We start from the raw sequence: 27,234 nt of genomic DNA on the forward strand, positions 1-27,234 counted from the left end.
CCCCTAATTTACAAGGTAGAAGCTCTAGCTCCATGCATTCTGCAATGTAACAAGTGTTGGCGATTTGGCCACAGCGTCAGAGACTGCAGATCTGCACCCCGCTGCCGTGCTTGTGGAGACAGCCACAGTTTTAGTGATTGTTCCTCCAAAGAAGAGAAATGTTGTCTCTGTGGTGGTGGTCATTCCGCCAACTACTCGAACTGTCCCGCAAGATCACAGGAAATGCAAATTGTAGAGTTAATTGAAAGGAGACGTTGCTCACGCCGTGAGGCTGTTGTTGAGGTCCAGGGGAGGTCTAAGGGATATGCAGGAGTGACAGCCCGTCAGCAAATGGTTGCAGACTCAGCCCTTTCCGATTCTATTGCGAGAGCGGTCGAAAAGGCGTTGTCAAAAGCTATGGAACGACTAACATCAAACCTGTCGGAGACTCTAGCTCAAGTGTTGACATCACAAATGATTCAGCTTTTCAGTCCTTTAGCGAGTTTTAATGCTAGCTCGCAGATTATTACACAGACCCTAACATCGAATGCTGAACAACTAATGGATCCTTCATCAGTTGTTGTACAAGACGCAGACAATGCGAGGCCATCAACTTCAACTCAGCAGACCGACAACGGATGCTTCTCTGGATCAGTGTCGGAAAACAACCAGGATGTAGAAATGGACCTCCCGACTCTTAAACGCACAAGATCACCTAACGATAACTCATCGATCTCCGTCCCGCACTCAAAAACCAAAAAGTTTGTGAAAGATAGTCTTTCCAAGTCAGATTCTAATCCTAACTCTTCCAGCTCTGACTCTCAATCAAAACCAACAAAGTACGGTAAAGACCGTCTTTCGAAGAACGATTTTTTAAAAGACTATTTTAGAGCAAGCGGTTTCTAAAGCAGGCATTAATTCATCATAGGTTATTTAAATGTATTACAGTGGAACTGCCGTTCCATTATTTCTGCAGCTACTGATTTAATATATTTTTGCTCACAACTTTCTCCCGACATTATTCTTTTGCAGGAAACTTGGCTCTCCAATGGCCAAGATTTTCACATAGATATTATCGTTTATTTCGATTGGACCGTACATCGAGAGGCGGAGGACTTGTTTTCTTGATATCAACTAAAATATGCCACAAAGTAAAAATTTCCTACCAGTATATGTCTACGGAGTGTGAGATACTAGCAACAGATGTAACTATTCCTGGTTGTTCCCCATTTGCCTTAGTTAATACATATTTTCCCACAGGCGTGCTTGATACTCGTTTCCTCGATACCGTTGTCAACTCTTGTAGGAAAGAAATTGTGATAGCCGGAGACTTTAATTCGCATCATGTGTCTTGAGGTTGAAAACAGACTCATGTGAAAAGCGGTTATCCGACTGGGCAATTAATCAAAAGTTTTGTTGCTTAAACACGAAGTCAGCTACCTTTATTCAGGGTGTTTCTAAATCGGCATTGGATCTAACATTTGCCAGTTCAGGAATTTCTGTAACTTCCTGGTCTACTGTCGACTCAGCTTCAAATAATGACCATCAACCTATTAGGTTTGACATTGTCTGCCCTGTTATTCCCCTGGAGTCTCCGACACGTACTTTTGTCAATTACCAGAAATTTCAGAGTATCTTGAAAACGTTCCTCAATTCCCAGAAAACGCTACCGAATGACATCAAAGCCATGAGGCTTTGCGCAGTAGTAAAAAGTACCTTTAAAAAGTCCCAATTTAATGTTAAGATAAGCAAAAGTACTATCTCTCCTTGGTGGATTTCGGATTGCACGCAGGAATATAGAAGACGAAAAGCCGCGTGGAAGAAATTACTTTACAATCAGTGCCCGAGTAACTGGAGTGATTATAAATTCGCAGCTGCTGCGTTCAAGAGAACAGTTTCGAATGCCAAACACGAGTATGACGAAAAACATCAGGAATTCCTCTCTGAGCCCAGCAACAAAAAAGCTCTGTTCAGATTCCTTCGATATAGAAAACTCATGCTAACACCAGCGAATACTAAATCGATAATACTTTCACCACGCGAGTTATCTGCCTCTTTAGAATTCATAGGAAAGCGCTTAGCGCAACGCTTAAAATCACGTTTGCCGAATGGGCCACTAAGGCCTCCCATCGCCGATGACTTCGTGGAAGTCACAGTGTCAGAGCTCTTCAATGTCCTTAGATCTCTGCCTGCCTCAGCTCCAGGCCCTGACGGCATTTCCAATATCATGCTAAAAATGTTGTTTGAAATGTCTTCTGATGACATTCTTAACGCATTTAATTATTCTCTAAAAAATGTTTGGATTCCACCAGAATGGAGGACAGACAACGTTATTCCGCTGCTTAAAAAACAAGGAGCTGGCTACAACCTTGACAACATTAGGCCTCTCTCTCTTACGTCAAATATGGTAAAACTAATTGAGTTTTATATGATCGTATGATGGATCATATATCTGAAAATTCGGTACTGAGCCCAAGTCAAATAGGTTTCCGGCCCGGTCTCTCCATTTGGTGTGCACATGTAGATTTGGATAGCCGCATCCAACTTGCTCAGCATAGAAAAGAAGTTAGCGCTTTAGTGACACTTGACATAGCAAAAGCTTATGACAGCGTTGAGTACTCTACTTCTGGACACATTACAGTCCTACAATTTTCCGAAATATATAACGGCATGGATTGTTGAATTTCTAAGAAACAGAAAATTTCATTGTTTCATAAACGGCTTTTCTTCGAGAATGTTCGATAAGACAAGAGGGGTGCTCCAGGGGCCTGTTCTGTCTCCTATACAATTTAACCTGTTGACGAGTTTAGTACCACTGCACCAGGTTGGGAATCTGTATGTCTATGCAGATGACATTGCATTTTTCGCGACAGCTAGAGACATCAATTTCCTTCGCCTGTCTTTGCAAACGTACCTCTGTACTCTACAGACGTGGCTTCACAACCTGCACCTGTCCCTAAACGTAAACAAAAGTGCAGTCCTCGTTTTTCCGCTTTCCGGGCCGTTACAGTTATCATTAGTATATGAACAGAAAACCATTCCTCAGGTAGAGTCGCTTAAATACTTGGGTATCACATATGACGGAAAACTGAACTGGCGTTCTCACATAGAAAATATTGTAACGAAGGCGACACGAGCCGTAGGTTTACTACGTATAGTCAGTAACCGACGCTCTGGTATGCGAAGTGACACATTAATTATGATTTAGCGTATGTATCTACGACCGATTCTAGAAGTTGGTTGTGTTTTGTTCTCCGGAAGTGCAAAATATAAATTAAGGCCCCTTGTTCTGTTAGAAAGAGAAGCTCTTCGACTATGTTTAGGTCTTCCTAAATTCGTTGCTAATAATGTAATATATAAGGAAGCGCGCCACCCTACTCTTCACACACGATTCCGCATGCTTACGGTCCAAACCTACTTAAGAGCTTATGATTCTTCGCTACGACGTGGGCAATATGCCTTTATTAGTGAACCAAGTCCATTTTTTGAGACCACGTGGTCACGGTTCCACACCCCGCAAGTTGTATTTGTGCAAGCACAATTAGCACCTTTAAATTTTCGCCTTAGAGAAATAATTGCGCTTCATAGGTCACCGGGGTCGCTGAAAATTGAATTTGCAGACATTTTTCCACACAATGCGAAATTTCTGCCCACAACGTATTTGAATGACCGTTTACAAGATTATTTGGCCCGTTTCAAAATAAACGTAAAAGCGACCAATGCTTCTTCGTGTGAAGACAAGGCAGGTGTGGGTATCTACTCACCATCCCTCAATTGGTCTTTTTCACTTCGCCTACCAGATTACACATCAGTTTGTCATGCCGAACTTCTGGAAATAGTTCTTGCCTTGCGGAAATTACCCATTCATATTACAAGAGTTATTATCGTCACAGATTCTCTATCTGTATGCAGCGCACTTACTGCGTCTACAAAGTCGACAACCGGAAACGTTTTATTCATTAGCTCCACCTCACTTAAGTTTAGTGCATATAGTATGAGTCCCTGGCCACCGAGACATTCACATTAATGAAATAACCGATTCCTTATCACGAGCTTCTTTAGCAGGTCCTGTGCTATTTGTGCTGCCGGCAACTGCGCACATTACTGCAACCAGATATCGGCGATTTTCTTTGAACGAGGAGAAAAAAGCTCTGTCAGTAGCAAAATCTAAAGATGTTTTACACTTAAATTATTCTTGGAACCGGCAATGGTGTCCTAACCGGAAATTTGAAGTTTCATTTACAAGGCTGCGTTGCCGTATTCCAACACTTAATTTTTACTTGCACCGATGTAGTCTGGCGGTATCCCCTCTATGCTACCTCTGCAATGAACCAGAAATTATAGATCATTTTTTATTATCATGCCGGCGGTTTTCTACTCTTCGAAAACTTTCTCTAGAAATTCCACTTCAAAATTTAGGATTACCTTTAAGCAGCACTGTTATACTCTCCCTTGGAGCAACAGTTTTGGGATATAGCCACAGGAACGTTTGCCTAGCCATTTATAATTTTCTATGTGGCTCAAAAAGAATGCCTTGTTAATAGTTTTTACTTTCAAGAATTGATTTATTTCTACTGCAGTTTAGAAAATTCAAAAAGTAAATGCACAAATTCACAGTTCAAATCTTACTATTATTATTCATAACTTGCCTTATTCAAGTTTAAGTATATACTTCTTTTCTTTTTTTTCTAACATTCCTATCAACGCAAGGCTTGCTATAGTATTGATCAATACTTTATTTCATGTATTCATAGTTTATTTTGCATCTTGGAATATTTCGTTTCCTTTCTTTTTTCCTGTTATTTATTATTTACCCATTTATTTTATCTTATTTATTGATTAATATTACCACCCGATTCGTGGCCTATCCCCCTCAGTGGGTTTGTGCCATTAACTGAGGCTTCATCATCATCATCATCAGACAGCCAGGCTGACGCTCGCCCGCGCCAAGGCACAGACCAACTTCATCGTCGTTCTCGCGGCGGCTCGTCTCTTGAGTATCTCCCGATAATATCGTAATACTACCCCGCGATGGCAAAAGCGCCGCCACGGTGCTGTTAAATATTCAAGGCGCGTGGAGAGTTGTAGGGCTTCATTCGGGCGACGTGGACAATGTCACTGGTTGTCACAGCGGAGGACGTAGTGGGCGTGGCTGGAACAATTTCATAGGTGACATCGGTCCCTTGGCGGAGCACGCGATATAGTCCTCTATAACAGGACAGCAGTTTCTCGCAAAGGCTAACATTACGCGACGAGGACCAAAGCAACACGAGGGTGCCGGGCCCAAAATGAACATGACCGTGACGGAGGTAGTAGCGTTGCTTCTGTTTGTCTTGAGACACTTTTAGACGAACGCGCGCAAGTTGACGAGCATGGTTAGCACGGCCGATTGCATCAAGGGCGTAAGCGCTAGCTGAAGCTGTGGTGGACGGAAACAGTGTCCAGTAGTAGCGTCAGTTCTCGCCCATACAAGAGGTAAATCGGGGAAAAGCCAGCAGTTTCAAGACGGGATGAGTTGTACGCAAAGGTAATGTAAGGTAGAGCAAGGTCCCAGTCACGGTGGTCGTCTGAGAAGGATTTCGATAGCATGTCTGTAAGGGTGCCGTTCAAACGCTCAGTGAGGCCGTTCGTTTGAGGGTGGTAGGAGGTGGTAAATTTATGCTGTATGGAGCAGGCCCGCATGATGTCTTCAATGACTTTGGCCAAAAACGTAAGGCCATGGTCTATTCGCAATTGACGCGCAGCACCATGCACGAAAATATCATGTAGAAGGAAGTCCGCAACATCAGTTGCGCAACTGGTCGGAAGACCGCGGGTTACAGCGTAGCGGGTCGCGTAGTCAGCCGCGACTGCAACCCACTTCTTTCCTGATGTAGATTCCAGAAATGGGCCGAGAAGGTCTAAGCCAACACGATGGAAGGGCTGGGCAGGGATGTCGAGTGGCTGAAGGTAACCGGAGGGGAGCTGGGAAGCCTTCTAGCGTCGTTGGCAAAGCTCACAAGCGGCGACGTAATGACGTACGAAACGGGCAAGGCTGGGCCAGAAAAAACGGCGACGTACACGGTCATATGTTCGATATACGCCGAGGTATTCTGCCATTGGTGCGTCGTGAAGCTCTTCTAGAACGGTTGAGTGGAGGTGTTTAGGTATTACAAGTAGGAACTCAGAGCCATCCGGTTGAAGGTTACGACGGTACAGAGTAGCGTCGCGGAGGACGAAGAGGCGTCGAGTGGCATCGGCCGCTGAGTGTTGAAAACGGTCGTCTTGGTGCAGGCGGCCAGACTTGTAGACCACGCTATATGATAATTCTTGTAGCTTCAAAGCCCATCGACCAAGCCGGCCTGTAGGATCCTTTAGCGACGAGCGCCAACAGAGAGCATGATGGTCTGTGACTACGGATAAAGGGCGACCCTAAATATAAGGACGCAACTTCGCAACCGCCCAGACAACAGCAATGCATTCTCGTTCCGTAATGGAATAGTTGCGCTCCGATGGTGCTAGGAGGCGGCTCGCATAAGCAATAACGCGATCTTGGCCACGCTGACGCTGGGCAAAGGCGGCACCTACGCCATGACCGGTGGCATCTGTACGCAAGTCTGTAGGAGCATCAGGGTCGAAGTGGGCGAGCATGGGTGGTGAGGTTAGAAGAGTGATGAGACGAGAGAAGGCGGCGGCTTCTGAAGTGCGCCACAAGAATTGTACGCCTTTCTTCAAAATAGTAGTGAGGGGTCTAGCAATTGTCGCAAAATCTGTAACAAAACGACGAAAGTATGATCATAGTGATACAAAACTTCGGATGTCTGCGGCTGTCTTGAGAACCGGAAAGTCTCGGAGAGCGCCAGTTTTGTCGGGATCAGGCTGCACTTCAGAAGCGTAAACGAGATGGCCCAGAAGAGTAATTTGACGTGGCGAAAACGACATTTGGACGAGTTAACTTGCAGCTATCGCCTTTCGAAATACATCAAGCATAGTTGTTAGACGCTCAAGGTGAGTGTCCAACGTTGGCGCGAAGAAGATGACGTCGGAGTTGCAGAGGCATGTGGACCATTTGAAACCTTGGAGCAATGATTCCATCATACACTCAGAGATGGCAGGGGCAATTCGTAATCTAAACGGCATTACTTTAATTTGGTATGGGCTATCAGGGGTGATGAACGCGGTTTTTTCTCTGTCCATATCGTCAACAGCAATCTGCCAGTATCCAGAACGAAGATCAACAGAAGAGAAACAGCTGGAACCATTAAGGCAGTCAAGGGCATCGTCTATACGTGGGAGCGGGTAGGCATTCTTCTTAGTATTGTTGTTCAGATGACGGTAGTCTACACAGAAGTCCTTATTCCTAAGCAACACCACAGGTCACGGCCAGGGACTCGAAGAGGGGTAAATGATGTTTTTATCTAGCAGCATGCTCACTTCATTTTGAATTACTCGGCGTTCAGGTGCAGAAACTGGATACGGTCATCGGTGAATAGGCGTAGCATCGCCACTAAGATTCTGGTGCTTGACCGCGAGCGTCCGGTCTAAAGGACGGTCGGCGAAGTCCCAAATGTCTCGGTAGGACGGCAATACTTGGTAAAGGTCTTCAGCCTGCGCAGAGGACAGGTCCATCGCGACCATTTTCTTTATGTTGGGATCGGCACCCGAAGCTGGCGCGAGGGGCCTGCGAAGCTCGGAAGAACCATCGGTTGGTAACGCTGCCACATAATGGTCGCCCAGACAATCAATGTTGGCAAGGCAAATACTTTGCGGTAGAATTCGGTTTGCCAATCCAAAGGTAAAGATAGGTATGCGAAGGCAGTTCGCAGTAACAATAAGTATAGTGTGAGACACGGTGACGTCATAATGTAGTGGAATGTCGGGCATAGGAGTGGCGAAGTACTCGCCATCAGGAACTGGTGGGGAAGACATCACTTCAATAAAGGCTATTGAGTTTGTCGGCAGGCGAAGAAAGCCCGTGGGACGTAAGCGGTACTTGGGTGCGTCTTAAGGGTCTGCGAGAAGCGGCAAATCAAGGCGAAGGGTACTGGCGGAGCAGTCAATAAGTGCAGAATGCGAGGAGGGAAAGTCAAGGCCGAGAATCAGGTAGTGGAGGCAATGAGCAATCACGGTGAAGAGGCCAGGACTGTGGCGGCCGGCGATGCTGACACGTGCCTTATACATGCCTACGATAGGCATAGTACCGCCCATCCGCACCGCGGACGACGCGTGGCGACGCTGGGGGAGGAGTTTTTCCAGTCGTCGTCGGAAGGCAGCACTCATAATAGTAAGATGTGCGCCTGTATCGATGAGTGCAGTGACAGGATAGCCGTCAACGTCAACGTCAAGAAGGTGTTGGCTTGTAGGTAACGTCAGCAGAGGATTTGAGGGCAGGGTCGACAACGCAGCTTCTCGTCCAGAAGCTGTAGTGCCTAGTTTATCGGCTGGCTCGGGGAGGCGATAGGCGCCGAAGAGAAGCGGCGGGGTTGGGGCGAACGAGACTGATGGCGTCGAGGTGAGGGCGAGCAGTTGTAGCGAAGGTTCGGAGCAGGGGCATCAGCGGCAGTGGGTTTTATGGCGGGTGGCATAGAGAACAGAAGGTCCAAATGTGCGGGAATAAGTGGCGACGTATGCCCGAGGAGGTGGTGGCCATCGGTTGCAGTAGTGACGAGCGACGTGGCTGATGCGACAGCAGTAGAAGCAGATCGGTCCGTCATCAGGGGTACGCCATTCGCGCCGGTTGCGGCGAGATATGGCAAAGAGGGACTGCCGGGGAGGAAGAGGGCAGCTACAGAACTGGGGAACGCTGGGTTGAGTCGTTGAACACACGGAGTTCAGACCCATGTTCTCATATTCCTCTCTGACGACGGCCTGAATCATCGCAATCTTGGTTGCTGGTGGATCGGGAGGCGTCGCTGAGAAAGCTGGCGAAATGGCGGCCTCGAGTTCGCAGCGAACAATACGGGTTACGTCGTCAAAGGTGATAGTCTGACGCGGTCGACCCTCACATGTCGACGTAGCAGCAGTGTTGGGTAGCCGCGTGATGTGGTGTGTGATACGGAGGCTCCTAGCTTGTTCAAGGCAACGGCATTCTTTGATGCTCGTGTCGATGTCGAGACGTTGCCGAAGTCAAGCAAATTGAAAGCGCCGTCGGCGATGCCTTTTAGAACATCTGACACTTTATCTGTTTCAGACATAGCACCGTCAGCTTTCATTCATTCATTCAGAATTTATTTAAGACAACGAAAAGGTTGTCCAGGGTGACGTGGCAAAAGGCATACTTTGCCTGACGAGGCCACGCCACCCGGATGACAGGCGGCACCACAGGCTACAAAAATCAAGAAAGAGCATTACATAATAGAACACATATTCAATATTTTTTACACAATACATAAGACATCCTTACAAAACACAGGCTTTCGGCGGAAAAACAAACAGCATACTTCAAAACACAATTCAACCATAGCAGTATTTACAAAACACACTAGTGATAGGTATACGTTCAGTTTTCACCTTTAAGGTTCATTTATGAGCATTGCTTTAATTAACATTTTGTATTTACGTATAGAGGGAGTGTTGCGTACAGTATCCAGAATAATAGGGTATTGATTAATTAAGTCAGGAATTTGCCATCCTAACCTCTGAAAACCGTAATTAGTGCGTACACGAGGTGTTTCCATACATTGTTTCCTAAGTTCGTATGTGCTAAGTTTAGTGTGATAGGTGGTTTCGAAGGTTATTTTGTCTAGTTTGTACTGGCGTAATATTTCCAGACATAATTTGTATGTGTGCAGTTTACTTATTTCTAGTATTCCATAAGACCTAAACAAGGGCCAGCAGCTGCGCAATAACTGTATTTTCCCAATAGCTCGTAACGCCCGCTTTTGAATTGCAAAGAGGGAATCTCGATTTGTTTGTGTCGTCGTTAACCATACAAGGGAACAGTAGCTTAAACGGGAATGTATTAATGAATAGTATATTTGCCGCTTTATGGACGCCGGGAGATATCTCAATTTGTTTAAAATGCCAACCGCCCGACAAAGATCACTTCGAAGCTGATCAACATGCGAATTCCAAGAGAGATTTTCTTGAAACAGAACACCTAGAAAACGAATTTGCGAGCACTGTTTCAACTGAGTGTTTTCAAAGTTTAAGTTTAGGTTGTCAGGAGCTTTTACACCTTTTGCTCTGAAGAGAATGTATTTGGTCTTACTAGCATTTAATTGCATCTTGTTTAGTTTTAACCATGTACTCAAGCCGGTCAACCAATAGTTAGCCTTTCTTTCGAGCGCGTAGGGGTCAATACCTGAGAAAAAGACATTAGTGTCATCAGCGTACAACACTAGGTTTTCGCTGCCTGGTATATTCACAATATCATTCAGGTATAAAATAAAGAGTACAGGTCCGAGAATAGATCCCTGAGGCACACCATATTTTATTGTTTTTACGTGTGAGGCTGCAGCATTTATGACAGTAAATTGCTCTCTTGACGTTAAATAGCTCTCAATTAAGGTCAACGACACGCCACGGAATCCGTAAAGTGGAAGCTTTCTTATTAGAACATCGTGCTGAACACAGTCGAATGCCTTTCTGAAGTCGAGGAAAATTCCCAGGGTGTGTGCCTTTTCTTCAATATTGTTTAGAATTTTTTCCTTTATCCCAAGGAGTGCGGTTTCGGCTGATCTATCTTTCCTAAAGCCAAATTGCTCATCGGCTATAATATTTTGCGCGGTGAGAAAACGGACGAATCTTTTGTTTATAACCTGTTCGGCTACCTTTGCAAATACTGGTAGTACTGATATAGGCCTATAATTTGTTAGTTCGTTCGCTGGGCCACCCTTGTGCACAACAGTCACTTTGGCCAGTTTCATTTTCTGCGGAAAAACGCCTGTAGATAAAATAATGTTGCAAATGTGAGAGAGCGGACAGCTGATTATTTCACCTACAGCCTTTAGAGGTTTCGGTTTAATTTCATCTGCTCCTGGAGCACAGCCATTTTTTAGTGTCAGAATAATATCTAGCACTTCACGTTCGTCAGTGGGTGCTAAAAACAATGTGTTTGCAGCGTTTGATGCAATGAACTGCTCGCACGGTGAATCAACTGAATTCCCATCGCATGATCCGACTGCAATGAAATGGTCATTAAATAAATTTGCGACTTCGTTGTCAGTCATAGCATCGTTTTGATATGGGACCTTTTTGTGCTGGAAATTTTTCGAGAGTACCTCCCTCACGGTTTGCCACATTAGCCGTGAGTTACCCGTAATGTCTGCAAACTTTGTTATGTAGTATTCAAATCTTGATTTTCTAATATCTGCATTTAATTTGTTTCGAACTTTTTTAAACAGTGTAAAGTCATTTTCATGCTTGGTATTCAGGAATTTTTCAAACAGCCTGTTTTTTTGTTTGATTCTCATATGCAGTTCATGAGTGATCCAAGGCTTCCTTATCTTTTTTCGTTTTACCCATGGCTCGAGGGGAAAACACTTCTCGTATGCAGCCATAAAGCAGGAAAGAAAAGCCTCGTACGCTTTATTTGCATCTGTTTCCATTAAAATGGAGTCCCACCTTTGATTTAAGAGAAGATATTTGAATTTGCTGATATTTTTTTCAGAGTAATGGCGGATAAAAACTGGTTGCTTATTTGAATTAGGCCTTTTGTGAGGTAAAATGCAGTAGATTGGCAAATGGTCACTTAAATCGCACTTCAATACACCCGATTTGACAACGTCAGGCGGAAAGCTTGTAATGCAAAGGTCTAAAATACTTTGAGAGGTAGGAGTAATCCTAGTTGGCATATCTATTAAGTTACAGCACGCGTATGACACAAACAGCTCTTGTAGGCGCGAATAGCCGGAGGTATCTGATAAAACATTGAGATTAAAATCGCCAACAAAAGCACACTGTAGTTTTAACTCAAGACTTAGTTCAAACAGTTCTTCCATACAGTTCAAGAAATGGTTCAAGGATCCAGATGGCGGGCGATAAAACACTCCTAGCAGGATGTCATAAAGTTGTACAACGACACATTCAATGTTTTCATTTATAATATTATATTCTGTGAGTGCATTGTACTTGAAGTGTGAGCGAATATACATCGCACTACCACCACCACGTTTGAAAGCGCGACATACAGATATGCAGTCGTAACCATCAAGAAAAGCACACTCATCATCAGAGGAAAACCACGTTTCAGTGAAACAAAGAATGTCAAAAGAATAGTTAAGGTCATTTAGGAATAGGTCTACCTCATCAAGTTTAGTTTTTAAGCTCCTAGCGTTAAGATGAAACAAAGAAAGTGTGTCTTTTTTTAAGAAAGCAGGTTCACAAGGAAGGTCAAAACATGAGTGCATCATCTTGCACTAAAGAACACAAAGAACGCCCACATCGTGGGTGCTACAAGAGCACGTTACTGCAAGTTGATAAAATCTTGCTCACTGCGAATGACGAAAGCGGGGTCCGCCGGTCTGCTTCCGCAGCAGAATTTTTCCGTTAGCATGCCAAACGTATGCGTAGCCATTCTTTTTTGCCCATTCTTTTGTCGAGGTTAGCAATGTGCGGGAGAGCCGCGTGATATTTTCGCAGATAAACAAGCTTTTCTCTTTTTGCAGCAAATGTCTGTTTGCCAGCCAAGTGTCACGGTCCTCTTGCCTCAAAAAGCGAGTGATAATAGCTGGCGTTTTGTCGGCCTTCGCTGGCAGCCTATGCACGGCAGCTATATCCTTCCTTGTTACATGCGGTACATTCAGTTTGGTAGCCACTTCGTTTATCTTTTCTAGTAGGTCCTCATCGACGGACTCAGAGACGCCATGTATTTCAAGATTGAAGCGGCGACTTCGCCACTCTAAGCTTTCGACTTCACGCTTTAGGTGAGCAATTTCATTTGCCGAGTCCGCCTTCTCAAGTTTGTCTACACGCTGGCAAAGTTCTTTGGTGTTTTTTTCTTGATCAGTCAGCCGGTTTTGAAATTCGTCAAACTTATCTGAGATAAGCTGCACTGAGGCTTCTAATTCATTAATTCTTTTGGGCAAGGTTTGGAGAGCGTCAAGTTTAGCCTCAATTTTGAGCAAACGTGTTAACACTTCCTTTTCTGCACTAAGCTTCTCACTTCCATCTTCCACAGTGTGGCCATGTTTGCATGTATTGCACTTCCAGTTTTTTTTTACACGTTTTGTTTGCCACACCTCTTCGGTTATACCAGAACAGTCGCCAAAATGAAAACTAAACTTACATTCACAGCAGCTGGCAGAGGGCACATTTTCAGGCACAAGCGAGCGGCATGTACAACATCTCGACATGTCGTGCGGTGCAAAGGCAAATACACTTCAGGAAAACAATGTACTCGTGGCAGCAGCGGCAGGGTCGGCAACAAAAAAGAGTCTAATCCTTATTAGTAAAGACGACCAACCTGTAAATATACAGAGTAGATTTCACTTGTCGTGCGTGCCGGTGGCTGCCGCTGCTGCCAAATGCGGGGAGACGCCCCTTCGGTCCTTGCTTGTTCGTCAGTTGTCGCTGGCGTCGGTGATGCAGGTGGCGATTTGCCTTCCCCAGAACTGTCTCGCTTCCACAGCGAAGGAAAAAAACTTCGGGCGACGATCGGTTTTCAGTTGCACCAGCGCAGCCGGAGCTGCTCTCGGCGGCCAGGAACTTTGGTCCACAGGCGAAGGACGCTGTAAATATACAGAGTAGATTTCACTTGTCGTGCGTGCCGGTGGCTGCCGCTGCTGCCAAATGCGGGGAGACGCCCCTTCGGTCCTTGCTTGTTCGTCAGTTGTCGCTGGCGTCGGTGATGCAGGTGGCGATTTGCCTTCCCCAGAACTGTCTCGCTTCCACAGCGAAGGAAAAAAACTTCGGGCGACGATCGGTTTTCAGTTGCACCAGCGCAGCCGGAGCTGCTCTCGGCGGCCAGGAACTTTGGTCCACAGGCGAAGGACGCTGTAAATATACAGAGTAGATTTCACTTGTCGTGCGTGCCGGTGGCTGCCGCTGCTGCCAAAATCTTTGCGCCAAAGCTTTGCGCCAAAGTGCGAAGACGTCGAGGACGTATGAAACGTACGGCTCTGTACATGTCTGAACACGATATGCAAGAGCCTTTCTCGCGGGAACCTTGCGGCCAAGGGGTCGCCGAACAGTTCCCGTAGCTTTTCTTCGAAACTGTCCCAACTGGTTATCTCGTCGTCATGCGTCTGGTGCCACACGCGTGGGGTGCCCCCGAGATAAAAGATGACATTCGCGAGCATAATTGTTGGGTCCCACTTGTTATTAGCACTTGCGTGTTCATAGAGCTTGAACCAGTCGTCAACGTCCTGTCCCTCCAGGGCAGAGAGCACACCAGGGTCGCGATGTTGGGCAAGCGTGACGAATAGAGCAGTGGGACACGCCGAAGCCGTTACAGGGGAGGTCTGGTCACCGGGACGCATGGTGACAAGCTCGATGTACCGACCACTTCGAAGTTCAGTGGTGAGGACGGGGATCGATAACCTCCACCAGAATGTTACGTGTAGAAAGACACAGACGAAATAGGCTATTTACAGGCTATTTACACTGGAACCAGACAGCCAGGCCGATACTCGCCCGCGCCAAGGCAAGTATCTCCCGATAATATTGTGATAATATGTACAGCTTAACTGTGAACTGCATAATTAAGAAAAGTAGATGAAACTGGTAGTAATGTGTTATAGCCGTCTAAGCATCTAATAGGCGTATAACTTGTTTCCGGATAGTTTCGATAAAACAAGGCTCACAGGGGTTTTCTGTAACGATACTCTCCGCAAAAGACCATGTATTGACAGCAGACGGGAAATGTGTATAATTTACAACCTCAATGTGAACTATAATTGTGACAAGTAGATGAAACTCGGAGTAATGATACAGTCCTCGTAGCGGCAAATTTCAGTATAATTTTTCTCAAGGTATCTTCATTAGAATGAGAGGTACAGAGTATTCGCGAGAAACTGGAGAGTGAGTGATTGAAACAACTTTATCTGGTCCACCATAGAAGCGATGAAACTCAACGTCACCTGGATAGGCCCACTCGGGGACCACCAGGTGAAACCTGACGGCCCTCTCTCGAGCCCTCTGGACTGCCAGGATTTGAGAGGCCTGGTCCAGATCTGGTCCTGGCCCTGAGAGGTCTGGCCTTTTTTTTTCTTCGAAAATACCATCGCTCCACGAAATGAAGCACAGCCGCAGAAACAACAGTCGCGTTTCGAGATATTTACCGCTTTCTTTTATGATAAGTAATTCCTTTCGGCCATTGCGTCGCTAGCGTTTCGTGCATTGTATTGTCAAACGCATATTGATGGGACTAGGATCAGTCGTAACTTCAGGCCGGGTGTGGCCGCCCACACAATACACGAAGCTTCCAGAAGGCTTCCACCGTCTGCGCAATACAGCAGCGTACCCGCTGGCAGACGATCTACGAATACGTCCCTGCAACCAGACGACAGACCACAGAAATACACGAAGCTTCTAGAAGGCTTCCACCGTCTGCGCAATACAGCAGCGTACCCGCTGGCAGACGATCTACGAATACGTCCTTGCAACCAAACGACAGACCACAGAAATGGCCACGTCACCGCACACACCTTTGAAACCTCATCATTATGCATTGCGACACAAAATAATGAACAATAATGGCATCCACATAATCTATCCGGTGAGTACTACGTCGCGTTTGATTATTGTGCTTGAAATATGCAAGGAAGCAGTTAAATCTGGCAACCTTTGGATACTATACATGATAATACGCATATCTGTATGCAATATTTGCATTACGCACCTAATGTTATGCACACCACATGCAGTGGCCCATATTCACACCAACTGCATGAGAATGTGAGATTTTACCAATATATTTACTCATCATGCCATCAGCGTAAACCGACATTACAGTGGAAACTGGCAAATTTGGGAGTGCAAGAAAGTGTATCTTCTTTCCAATTTCTTCTTTCCAGCTAACTTATATGCAGATTATTCCAAGTAGTTCATCACTACAAATTGTTATTATTGCTGCAATGTTCCACATACTTGAATTGTTACAATAGGGACAGCAAGCTAATGGCATCTATTCGATCTTAAAGAGCCCCTCACCAGGTCTGGCCGTTTTTTAGCTGACGAGCGCCGTACATAAACGCGTGCTAAAAATCGTGCCTGCTAAGTATCACCACGTGACGCGCCGAGAAAAGAGCTCACATTTCAAACCAAACGCCGTTTGTCGTTCTCCTCGCGGGCGCCGTGGTCCCAGCAACAGAGTGACGTGAATCTCGCGAATGCGCTACGCACATCGCCGTGCTGTGACGTCACTCTCAGTAATAGGTGACTTCGACAAGTATTCTAGGCAACAACAATTATTTGCTAAAGCTGTCGCTTAACATTAAATAATGGGGTTTTGTGCGCCAAAACCATTTTCTGATTTCGAGGCAGCGCCCTAGAGGGGGAAATTTGGTCCTCCTGGGGTCATTTAACGTGCAGATAAATATAAGTACATGGGTGTTTTCGCACTTCGTCCTCATCGAAATGCGGCCGCCGTGGCCAGGATTCGATCCCGCGACCTCGTGCTCAGCAGCCCAACACCATAGCCACTAAACAAACACGGCGGGTAAAACTACCGCTTCAATAGAAAAAATAAAGCTTATAGATATAATAAAACGTACAAGGTCAATGTCTTCGTGTTTTTGTTTTACTTTTTTGCAGCCGCAAGGGATATGTACTTCCGTTTAGTGTGCATCTTCCCACGTTGTGGAGTCGCGCGTGCAGAGAACGCAACTATTTCACTTTCTGCCGTCTTACAGCGCGCGATGATGCTCTGTCGTCCGCTTGTGTTTCCCTGAGTTTTCGTGCACCACTCACTCATACCGCAAGTCAGGCGTTCTCGCTGCGCGAAACAAGAAAAACGCAACACCTGGCGCACCAGACCGCTATCGGAAGCGCGCCGCGCAGCAAAGTACCGAGAAAAAAAAATTATCAGCTCTTCCATTCGATGATGTGGAAGGAGCAGTGGAGCTGTGGTGTGTTTTACCTCAAGCTACGCATGTACATAGGTTGTGTTGTTATTATTATTATTATTATTATTATTATTTATTAATAATAAAATAAATGATTTAATAATTAATGTGAGATAGCCTCGGCGACTATGGCGTAACCAGAACACATAGCGCCCACTGCCACCGTGTGTGTAGGACGCAGGCGGCCGTTAAACCGAGCCTCGATGCGACCGATGCTATGCGTTGACCGAGTCGCAGTCATAGGAGTTCCCGAAACAAAACACATTTGTTTATCTTTTGCGATTCTGCGCCCTTCCAAGTTAATTAGCTGAATGAAACTTGCAAGGACTACAGTTTCATTCTAGTGGACAAACATGGAGGTGTGCGTTTCGCTCTCGTAGGAGCCCATGTATCGACAGTTGGCTGGAATTCCACACTATTTCCGGCTTAACTGTGATCTACGTAATTGAGAAAAGTAGATAAAACTGGGAGTAATGTCATAGCCGTCTAAGCATCTAATAGGCATATAATTTGTTTCGGAATAGTTTCGATAAAACAAGGCTCACAGCCATTTTCTGCAACCATACTCTCTCCGTAAACGACCATGTATTGATAGCACACGGGAACTCTGTATAGTTTGCAACCTCACTGTAAGCTAATTATGACAAGTAAATGAAACTCGGAGTAATATTACAGTCCTCGTAGCGGAAAATTTCAGTATAATTTTTCCCAAGGTACCTACATTAGATTGAGAAGCGCAGAACATCCGCGCGGAACCGGAGAGGAAAATTTTTTCGCGTCGATGAGACGCGTAGAGAGACGGACATCGTCCACCGCCACAGGGCAGCTGCATACGGATTCGCTGCAAGTAGAAAGAAGACAGCGTCCGTAACGTGTGCGTCACGAAATCCTCGAGGTCCGATGCGGGAGAACGCAGGGAAGGAATCTTGCTTGCGGAGGTTAGACGGGGCGAGTGGATAGTGTCTAGCTGTGACACTCAGCCTCTCAAATCATGGGTCCGCGGCACTGAAATACTTCTATCTCGGCTATTAATGGAGCAATTTCAAAAAGAAAATTATTGCGGTTGCACGCTCCCTTGAGGGTACTTAGCAGCTTCCTACGTATAACCGCAATTTATTGTGTGGCGTGGTGAGGGGATCTTTAAGCTCATGAATATGATAACCTTACGAATACGTATCTATGAGTAGTTTCCGCTGTTCGGGAAGCCGATGAAATTTACGAAAGGAACTTAGCTGCGATTATTTGGCGACGAGATCCAAAAGAGCGCGTGTGAGGGTATTTTCTGTCTAATGTGAGTCTCGCGGCTCAGCTATTATTATAGAGTGTGAAAATGATTGAATCATATTGTACCGTTCGAATGGGGATCAGTAAATTAGCCTAAACAGGGCCCAGGATACAGATTACAATTTTGTCCACAACGAGCATGCTGCGCAATAAATGTCTAAGGGCTGACTTTTACTAACGGTTCCCTTCCAAATATCTTAAATTGAAGATAGTGGGTTGTTTATGAGTGCCATAACGGCAATGTTTTAGAGGTTGATATGTTTATTGCACAAATTACTGTGCAATGTTTTGAATTTGATTCGACACAATATTCCTTATTGCAATAATAATTTATTCCGGCATTTTTGTAGCAGCTAATTCGGTGTAAGCAGGAACGACATTGTTTTATGCTTAATCCTTTTATCTGGTACCATTCCCCTCTGCAATATTGTTTAAGACCCTGAGACAAGTAAGCAAATAAATATAAAATTTGGCGAAGACACTTCAGACCGCTTAAGTGAGGGAATGTGAAAGCATTATAGTCGCTTTTGGCGAAATGATTCTTTTCTTGCGCATTTATTGTCAACGCAAACGCTCTTCTGCGTTTCAAACACGCCTCATGTGGTACAAACGGACCGCGCGCCAAGCATGCCAACGCACCAGATTGCCCTCGAGGAGCTCTAAACGCGAAGGACGCTACAGCGGCATTCAAGTGGACACTAAGGCTTTTTATTTTATACGATTTTTTATACACCCTTGGCATTGAATAAAGGGAAAATCGGACATCCACCCGTTCGTAGCAATTGCTACAAAGGAAACCCATACGTGTTCCTCTAAAGAACACGCCTGATAGTTGAAGAAAAATTCGTCCTGGTCCGGGACTCGACCCGGGACCACCGCCTTTCCGGGGCAGCCGCTCTACCATCTGAGCTAACCAGGCGGCTAGCAGATGGCAGGGCGAAGTCGAATTTGTCGACAACACGAAGCAAAGGCAAGTGTTTGACGTAGTAGTTCTGCGGAAACCCACAAGGTGGCATTGTGCCACTTGCTACCCATCGGCTCAGCTGTCCAACTACGCGCGCACAAGGCCACACGCTTGGTCGGCCAGGTGGCCGCGCCATTGCGTGCGCAATGGCGCACCCACAAGGCACACGTTGAGTCAACCATAACCTTGGAGCCGCCGTGGCCACCCGGACCGGAATTTACGTGGTATTCCTTTTAAAGGAATTTATTTACTTTGTTTACGGAAACCTCCGAGAGAAATTTGACGTCAAGTCGGAGAATTCTTTATGTGCTTTTATGCTTTGCCGTCGGCCATTTTTTGTTCCAACATTCCCCCACGCTGCCGACTACAACGCCGTCTTTTCGCTTATTGGGACATATAATGCATTCGGATTAAAAATAAATAAATAAATAAATAAATATATAAATAAAGTTGCTCCAACAGCTTCTCTCAAAAGATGGAGCTTTTCGCGCTACAACATTACAAGCAGAACGCCAAGCTACTTCTAATTCCACTGTGCCTAACATGGCGTCGTTCAGTTCCTAAGTAGGCAAAGCCGCAGCTATTCATGCCAAGCATGTCAGTTTACACATAAGAAAAATTTGTTGTTCTTTAGATCATCACGAAACAGGATTGAGATCACCAAAAAGACCGCCAACGTTTTTATTGCCCATTATTTCTCTGAAGTTGAACTACCCATGTCTAAACAAATGCACGCGGACAGCTCATGTCAAATTATTTATATCTAGAAATGAAGAAATGACAGCACACTGAAGCCATTCCTATGAGTTGTGAATGCGAAAACATTAACGTCCATTTTAACGCCACTCAGCGGTCCCTTGGGTTACCAACACCTTGCGGCCAAGCGAGCGCGTTCAGACGCTTGGGCAACGCCTCCTAGATAACACACGGCCGGTGAAGACAGGCCCGTCGCAACCATTTTCTGTATCTTGGGATCGGCGGCTGAGGCGGGCGCGATGGGCCTGCTAAGCTCGCAAGAAGTATCGGTCGATAAAGTTGCCACGTGATGGTCGCCGAGACAATCAAAGTTGGCAAGGCAAATACCTTGTGGTAGAATTTGCTTTGCCGATGCAAAGTTAAAGATCCAAAGTGGACAGCGCAGCTTCACCTCCAGAAACTGCAGTGCCTAGTTTTCCGGCTGGATCCGGGAGGCGATGGGCGACGGAGAGAAGCAACGGGGTTGGGGCGAACAAGACTAATGGCGTCGTGGTGAGGGCGAGCGGCTGTAGCGAATGTTCGGGGCACGAGCACCAGAGGCAATGGGTTCATGGCGGGTGGCATGGGGAACAAACGCGGTAGTGAGAGGCGGTGTATATCCGAGGAGATGGTGGCCATCGGTTGCGGCAGTGACGAGCGACGTGGTCGATGCGAAAGCAGTGGAAGCAGATTGGCCTGTCATCAGGGGTAGGCCATTCGGACGGGTTGTGGCGAGATGTGGCAGAAAAGGACTGCCGGGGACGAGCAGGGCTGCTAGAGAACTGGGGAACCGTGGATGAAGACGATGAACACACGGAGTTGAGACTCATGTTCTCAAATTCCTGTCTGACGACGGCCTGAATAAGCGCAATCGTGGTCGCTGGTGGATCGAGAGGAGTGGAGAAAGCTGGCAGACAGCCGGCCTCGAGCTCGTGGCGAATACGGGTTACCTCGTCACAGGGGGTGGTCTGACGCGGTCAACCTTCACATGTCGACGTAGCAACAGTGTTGGGTAGCCACGTGATGTAATGTGTGATACGGCGGCTCTTAGCTTGTTCAAGGCGACAGCATTCCTTGATGATGGCGTCGATAGTCGAGACGTGGCCGAAAACAAGCCAAATGAAAGCCAATCGTTGGCGATGCCTTTTAGCACATGCGACACTTTATCTGCTTCAGACATAGTATCGTCAGCTTTGCGGCAGAGAGCCAAGACATCGAGGATGTATGAAACGTACGGCTTTGTAGATATCTGAACATGAGACGCAAGAGCCTTTCTCGCGGCAGCCTTGCGCCAAATGGGGTCGCCGAACAGTTCCCTGAGCTTTTCTTTGAACCTGTTCCAACTGTTTATCTCGTCGTCATGCGTTTGGTGCCACACGCCTGGGGTGCCGCTCAAATAAAAGAAGACATTGGCGAGCATGATCTTTGGATCCCACCTGTTATTAGCACTGGCGTGTTCATAGTGCTTTATCCATTCGTCAACGTCCTCTCCCTCCAGGCCAAAGAACACACCAGGGTCGCACTGTTGGGCAACCGTGATGATTGGAGCAGTCGGACAAGCCGAAGCCGTTGCAGAGGCGGTCTCGTCACCGGGAGACATGGTGAGAAGCTCGATGTACGGACCACTCCGGAGTTCCGTGGTGAGGACGGGGATCGCTGACCTCCACCAGAATGTTACGTGTGGAAAAACACAGATGAAAGAGGCTATACACAGGTTATTTACACTGGAGCCAGACCGCCAGGCCGATACTCGCCCGCGTTAAGGGCACAGACCCACTTCCCCACTTTGTCGTCTTTCCCGCGGCGGCTCGTCCCTTGAGCAACGCTCGATGACATCGTAATATATATATATATATATATATATATATATATATATATATATATATATATATATATATATATATATATATATATATATATATATATATATATATATATATACGAGGGTCGTTCAAGTCAATCCGGGACTTTTTTGAAAACAAAAAGAAGAACAAATTTCAAAGTTTGGAAAAGGGGCTTATTTTGCCACGTAACCTCCAGCTACAGTCATACACTTATCCCGGCGTTTAACTAAGGCCAGAAATGCTTCGGCATAGAAAGATTTCTTATTACCACGGAACCATTGTAGGACACCATTCTTCACTTCATCATCAGTGTTGAAATGCTTTCCTCCAAGGAATTCCTTCAGGGGCCCAAACAGGTGGAAATCATTTTGTGCTAAGTCTGGACTATGGGGGGGGGAGGTAATGCCTCCCAGCCAAGTTTCTCGATTATTTGGAATGTGTGCTGAGCGGTATGCGGTTGTGCATTGTCTTGCAAAAGGACCACGCCCTTTGTGATCAAACCCGGACGTTTCTTCCTTAACTGTTTAGCATATCACGCAGAACACGGCAGTAATACTCACTGTTGATAGTGACACTACGGGGTAAAAAACTCAAGGAGAATAATTCCCTGTTTATCCTAGAACATACTTGCCATCACTTTGCCAGCCGACGCAACTGTTCGAAATTTCTTGGGAGGTGGTGATTCCGTATGCTTCCACTGCATCGATGCTCTTTTGGATTCCTGGGTGAAATGGCGAAAGCATGTTTCGTCACATGTAATGATGCGATTCAGAAAATCCTGGCCTTCCCTATCAAATGGTTCCTTCAGTTCTCTACAGATTTCAACTCTTCTGTGTCTGTAAAAAGCAGACAGCTGCTTCGGGACCCAGCGTGCAACACTTTTCGGTACAAGTGATCATGAATTATTGTTTTCACTGTTCCTAACGATAGGTTATGCGACGATTGTAAGTGATCAGCTGCTCCACGCACTGAATGTTCTCAGGAATGACTACCGTGGGCTGTGATCCACCACGACCTGGATCGTCAGTAATTGAGATAAGGCCCTCTTTGAAGCGCTTACACCATTCAAATGCCTTAGTGCGACTGAGTGTCTCATCACCGTACTGAGCCTGAAGTATTGTGTAAATTTCAGCAGGTTTTATGCCCTCCCTCACTAAAAACTTCCTAACAAGACACTGTTCCACGTAGACGTTCACACGTTTGTCCGCCATCTTGAATAACACTCTATTCAGAACCGCGGGAAATTAGCCCCGTCCACCAGTAACAGGACTCAGGTGGAAATTTCGACTGGACACAAAAGCTCCAGCCTGGGCGTGCCTTTAAACCTGGAAAGAAAATAGAAGTCCGGGATTGAGTTGAATAACCCTCGTGTATATATATATATATATATATATATATATATATATATATATATATATATATATATATATATATATATATATATATATATATATATATATATATATATATATATATTAGAACTGCTGCATTTATTGCAGGTTGTATATTTATTACCCAAATTCAACAATATTACCTGATTTAGGTTACTGCTATGGTCAGACTGGGCTTGCAGAAATTAATGGTCAAGTTGTCGAAATGTCAGAATGGCAAAGCTAAGTGTAAATGTAAAATGTGCCATGGTTCAGAATATATATAGATATAGATATATATATATATATATATATATATATATATATATATATATATATATGTATATATAGCTTTGCTTTGAAGAGCTTTGCCATTCTGACGTTTCGAAAACTTTACCATTAATTTCTGCAAGGCCAGCGTTACCATAGCAGTAACCTAAATCAGTTAATATTATTGATTTTGCGTAATAAATATACAACCTGCATTAAATGTAGCAGTTATACTATGGCTAGATTCACTGCCCATATGTGGGCACGTATATGCATGGTGTCACACTACGCCGTCACCATCTATACAATTAGCGAAAGCACGGTAGCTTGCAGAGCCGGCCACCAGGACAAAGAAAGCGCTAACGGCCATAAGTACGACAGTCGACGTCGGTGCGCCACACGAAGGATACCGCGAGCTATGTTAAGCGGTCCCAGCCGATTTGGGTCAGTTCTGCACACAAAAAGTACGATTTCGCTCGGCAAAGTGTACAGAATGTTAATCTATAACATCGGCTGGCGTCAATGCAGCGCGCAGACTCAGTGGCAGCCGAAGATGGGAAAATAATATCTGTAATTTTACCGGTGGATAGATGTATCTTATGAGCGTCCCCTTTGGAAGAGGGCAGTGAGTTGCGCCCCCAAGCTCTGGCAATTATACTGGCTAATATCCTACCTAGTAAATCTCTTGCATGGACTAGTTGGTTCATGCTTGAATTAGTAAAGGCAAGGCGCAGAAGACCAGGACTCAAGAAGAATCCAAACGACAGGACCGGCGCCGACACCGGTCCTGGTCTGGTCCTGGTCTTCTGCGCCTTGCTTTTACTAATTGAAGCCCTATCTAGGTTAAAAAATAAAAAATAATAAAATAAAAAACACGATGATGTCCGACAACCGAATTTTCGGACCTCTTATTGTGAACTTAGCTTTTGCACGTCTCCGTTTTTTTTTTCGTTTCACTACTTTTCCCACGACAATCTTCCTATCACCTCTTACTAATCTGTATTGCGGACATGTTTACTTTCCGCCTGCTCTCGCTGAACCCAAGGGACCGAGATAGGGGAAAAGTAAACATGTTCACAATAGAGATTAGTAAGAGGCGATTGGAAGATTGGTGGAAGGAAAGTAGGGAAACGACAAAAAAACAGAGACGTAAAAAAGCAATGTTCTCATTGCTTGTATGTGGAAAGGGTATGTGGAAAGGTCTAGTAATTCCAGGACTTACTTTTGGAAATGCGGTTGTTTGTTTGAAATCAGGGGTACAACCAGGACTCCATGGGAACCAAAGGTCAGTGGGACGCCTCTCAAGGGAAGACTACAAATGAAGCTGTGGTGGGTGATATGGGCTGGACTAGTTCTTTAGAGAGGGAAATTCATGATTATATGGCGCTCAGTCTTACACAGGCGAACGATAGGAACAGCACGCGGACGTACGTAGAGCTTGCTGTCCTTATCGTTCATCTTTGTAACACTAAGCGTAATATAATCATAAACGGCCACCAACTAGCCCCGTTTATTGCTTTACTAAGTGAGGGAAGTTCAAAGTAAAATTAATTATGAAGCACGACTGAGGAATATGGAAAAAAAGTAAATGGGATGGGAGAGGGCTGAGGTATTTGTACAGGGGAAAAATTGATTCACAGTGCAGGAAAAGAACTAGGAAGCTTACCAGCAGGTATGTGGTCTGTAGGTTGAGTAACACAGCAACAAAGAACGTCAAACGGAAAGTCAGAGAGGCTGAAATTTTCTCATGGGTGGCGGCAATTGCAAAGGAACATGTCCTGAGTAACTACATAAGAGGAAAACACGAAATCAGGAAAGAAACAATTTATGATAACTCAAAGGCTTGCTCATTAATTTTGGAATAGAGATCATGATGCCTTGGAAAACGCACCTATAAAGCGGATATTAGAAGGAAGAAGAAGCATGTGCTTGCTTAGGTAGAGCCCGGGAAACAATGGAGCACGTTTTATTAGAATGTGAAGACATCTGCCCAGCAGTCGATTTAGGCACTACTGGCCTCCTTGAAGCCATCGGGTTCAGCAGGAGCAGGGGAAAAGTAAACATGTCCGCAATAGAGATTAGTAAGAGGCGATTGGAAGATTAGTGGAGGAAAAGTATGGAAACGAGAAGAGCGGAGACGTACAATAGCTAAGTTCGCAAAAGAGGGTCAGAAAATTTGGTTGTGGGACTTCATCGTGTTGCTTTTTCTTTTTTAACCTAGGTGCAACATTAGGCATAATAATAGCAAGAGCTTGGTGGCGCAACTCACCAAGCACTTCCAAAGGGGACGCACGTGATATACATCTATCCATCCGGTAAAATTACATATATTATTTTCCCGTCTTCGCCTGCCACTTCGTTTGCGCGCTGCATTGACGCTGACCGATGTTATAGATTAACATTCTGTACGCTGTGCCGAGAGAAATCGTCCTTTTTGTGCGCAGAAATGATCCAAATCGCCTGGGACCGCCTAACATACCTAGCGGTATCCTTCATGTGGCGCGCCAATGTCCATTGTCATACTTGTGGCCCGTTAGCGCTTTCTTTGTACACTAAAAAAGTCTCTGGCACACTTGCTGTGCTCGAATCAGTCACAGTACAGTGCAGAAACTGTTAAAGGTTGTCCTATGACGTGCTGAAGTTCATCTGCATCTTTAGTCTTTACGTCGGAAGGGCCCTGCACGAACGGTCCTTGTCCCGGTACTTATACGATACCCCAGCACCTGTTACACAAAGGAGTGTTTAGCGACCACCCGTCACTTCATTGTCCTCGCCGTGGGGGTCATTGCCTCATGCCCCGGAAAACCAGCTTGACTCGCCGTGGGCAACATTGCCGTTGCTCTTTCTTGGAACAGAATACGGGGAGCACTTTGTGGGCAAAACAAGGGCTCAGATCACTACATCCGCGTGCGAAATAGCTCTGAAGGCCTGCCAGTACACTTTGTCGGCGTCTCCGTGCTTGTACTGCGACAGGAGACGTGATGGCAGGTAGGCCCGTATATGTACACTCTATCCTCCGACAGTGGCCGCTTTCGCCGCAATACCCGCGCATGCTTGATTGCGCGACATCGATGTATTACGGGGAAGCTCACTTTAGGCAAACGGCATTGTGCAACGTTCGAGCCATCTTGTCCGTCCCTGCGGATAGAAAACGCATACACGTTCAAGCTATTTGAGCTGCTTCATTTTGTCGGTGGTTACCCCTCTTTACTAAATGAAGAGGATAACGTACGCCTGTGTGAGTGATTTGAAAGATTGATAAAAACCTGGTAACCTATGTGCAGTCAGTCAAAAAACACTATTCAGGTGTCTACGCTCCTGTAAAAAACAAATGCAATTGAGTGAAGACCCTCTGGAGGTGGATCCGCAGCCTATGTAAGCATAGCCGGCTCATCAGTCACAAAGTAGGAGCTGAGCAGTACTTTTTAATGCGCATCATACGACATTTGCATTGATTATTTTGTGGTCAGCCAGTGACAAACGCATCGCTCTAAACCGTGAGACTTCGCCTTAATCCGCAAAGCTTATGTGGCGAACCGAAGAGCAAAAGGTGAAAACAATGTTTTCATACAAGGCAAGTCATCCATATAGTGGAATTGCGTTTATCGTTGGTGTAATCTTGACGCACTTACTTCCTGAAGTCCAACTTTTACTGCAACTTAGTTTCCCTTGGTGCAGATGCTTCTACTTGAGACATCCAAACTATGGTTTATCAAATCAGGTTGCCGTCTTGTACATTTAGAAATTTGCCTCCGGCATTAAGTCTTTTCTGAATCTGGAAGAGCTGGCTGATTGGACGTACC

General features: G+C 45.5%; 1 protein-coding gene across 1 annotated transcript in view; it reads left to right on the forward strand.

Moving 5' to 3' along the window:
* The first annotated feature begins 15,378 nt into the window (after positions 1–15,378).
* Positions 15,379–27,234, forward strand: part of LOC142559314 (uncharacterized) — a 60,927-nt gene continuing 49,071 nt past the window's right edge. The window contains exon 1 of the mRNA XM_075670929.1: positions 15,379–15,616. Coding sequence (XP_075527044.1) covers positions 15,524–15,616 — 93 coding nt within the window. The 5' untranslated portion in view covers positions 15,379–15,523. The remainder of the gene's footprint in view (positions 15,617–27,234) is intronic.

The sequence above is a fragment of the Dermacentor variabilis genome, chromosome 10, assembly GCF_050947875.1.
Source record: "Dermacentor variabilis isolate Ectoservices chromosome 10, ASM5094787v1, whole genome shotgun sequence".
NCBI lineage: Eukaryota > Metazoa > Arthropoda > Arachnida > Ixodida > Ixodidae > Dermacentor > Dermacentor variabilis.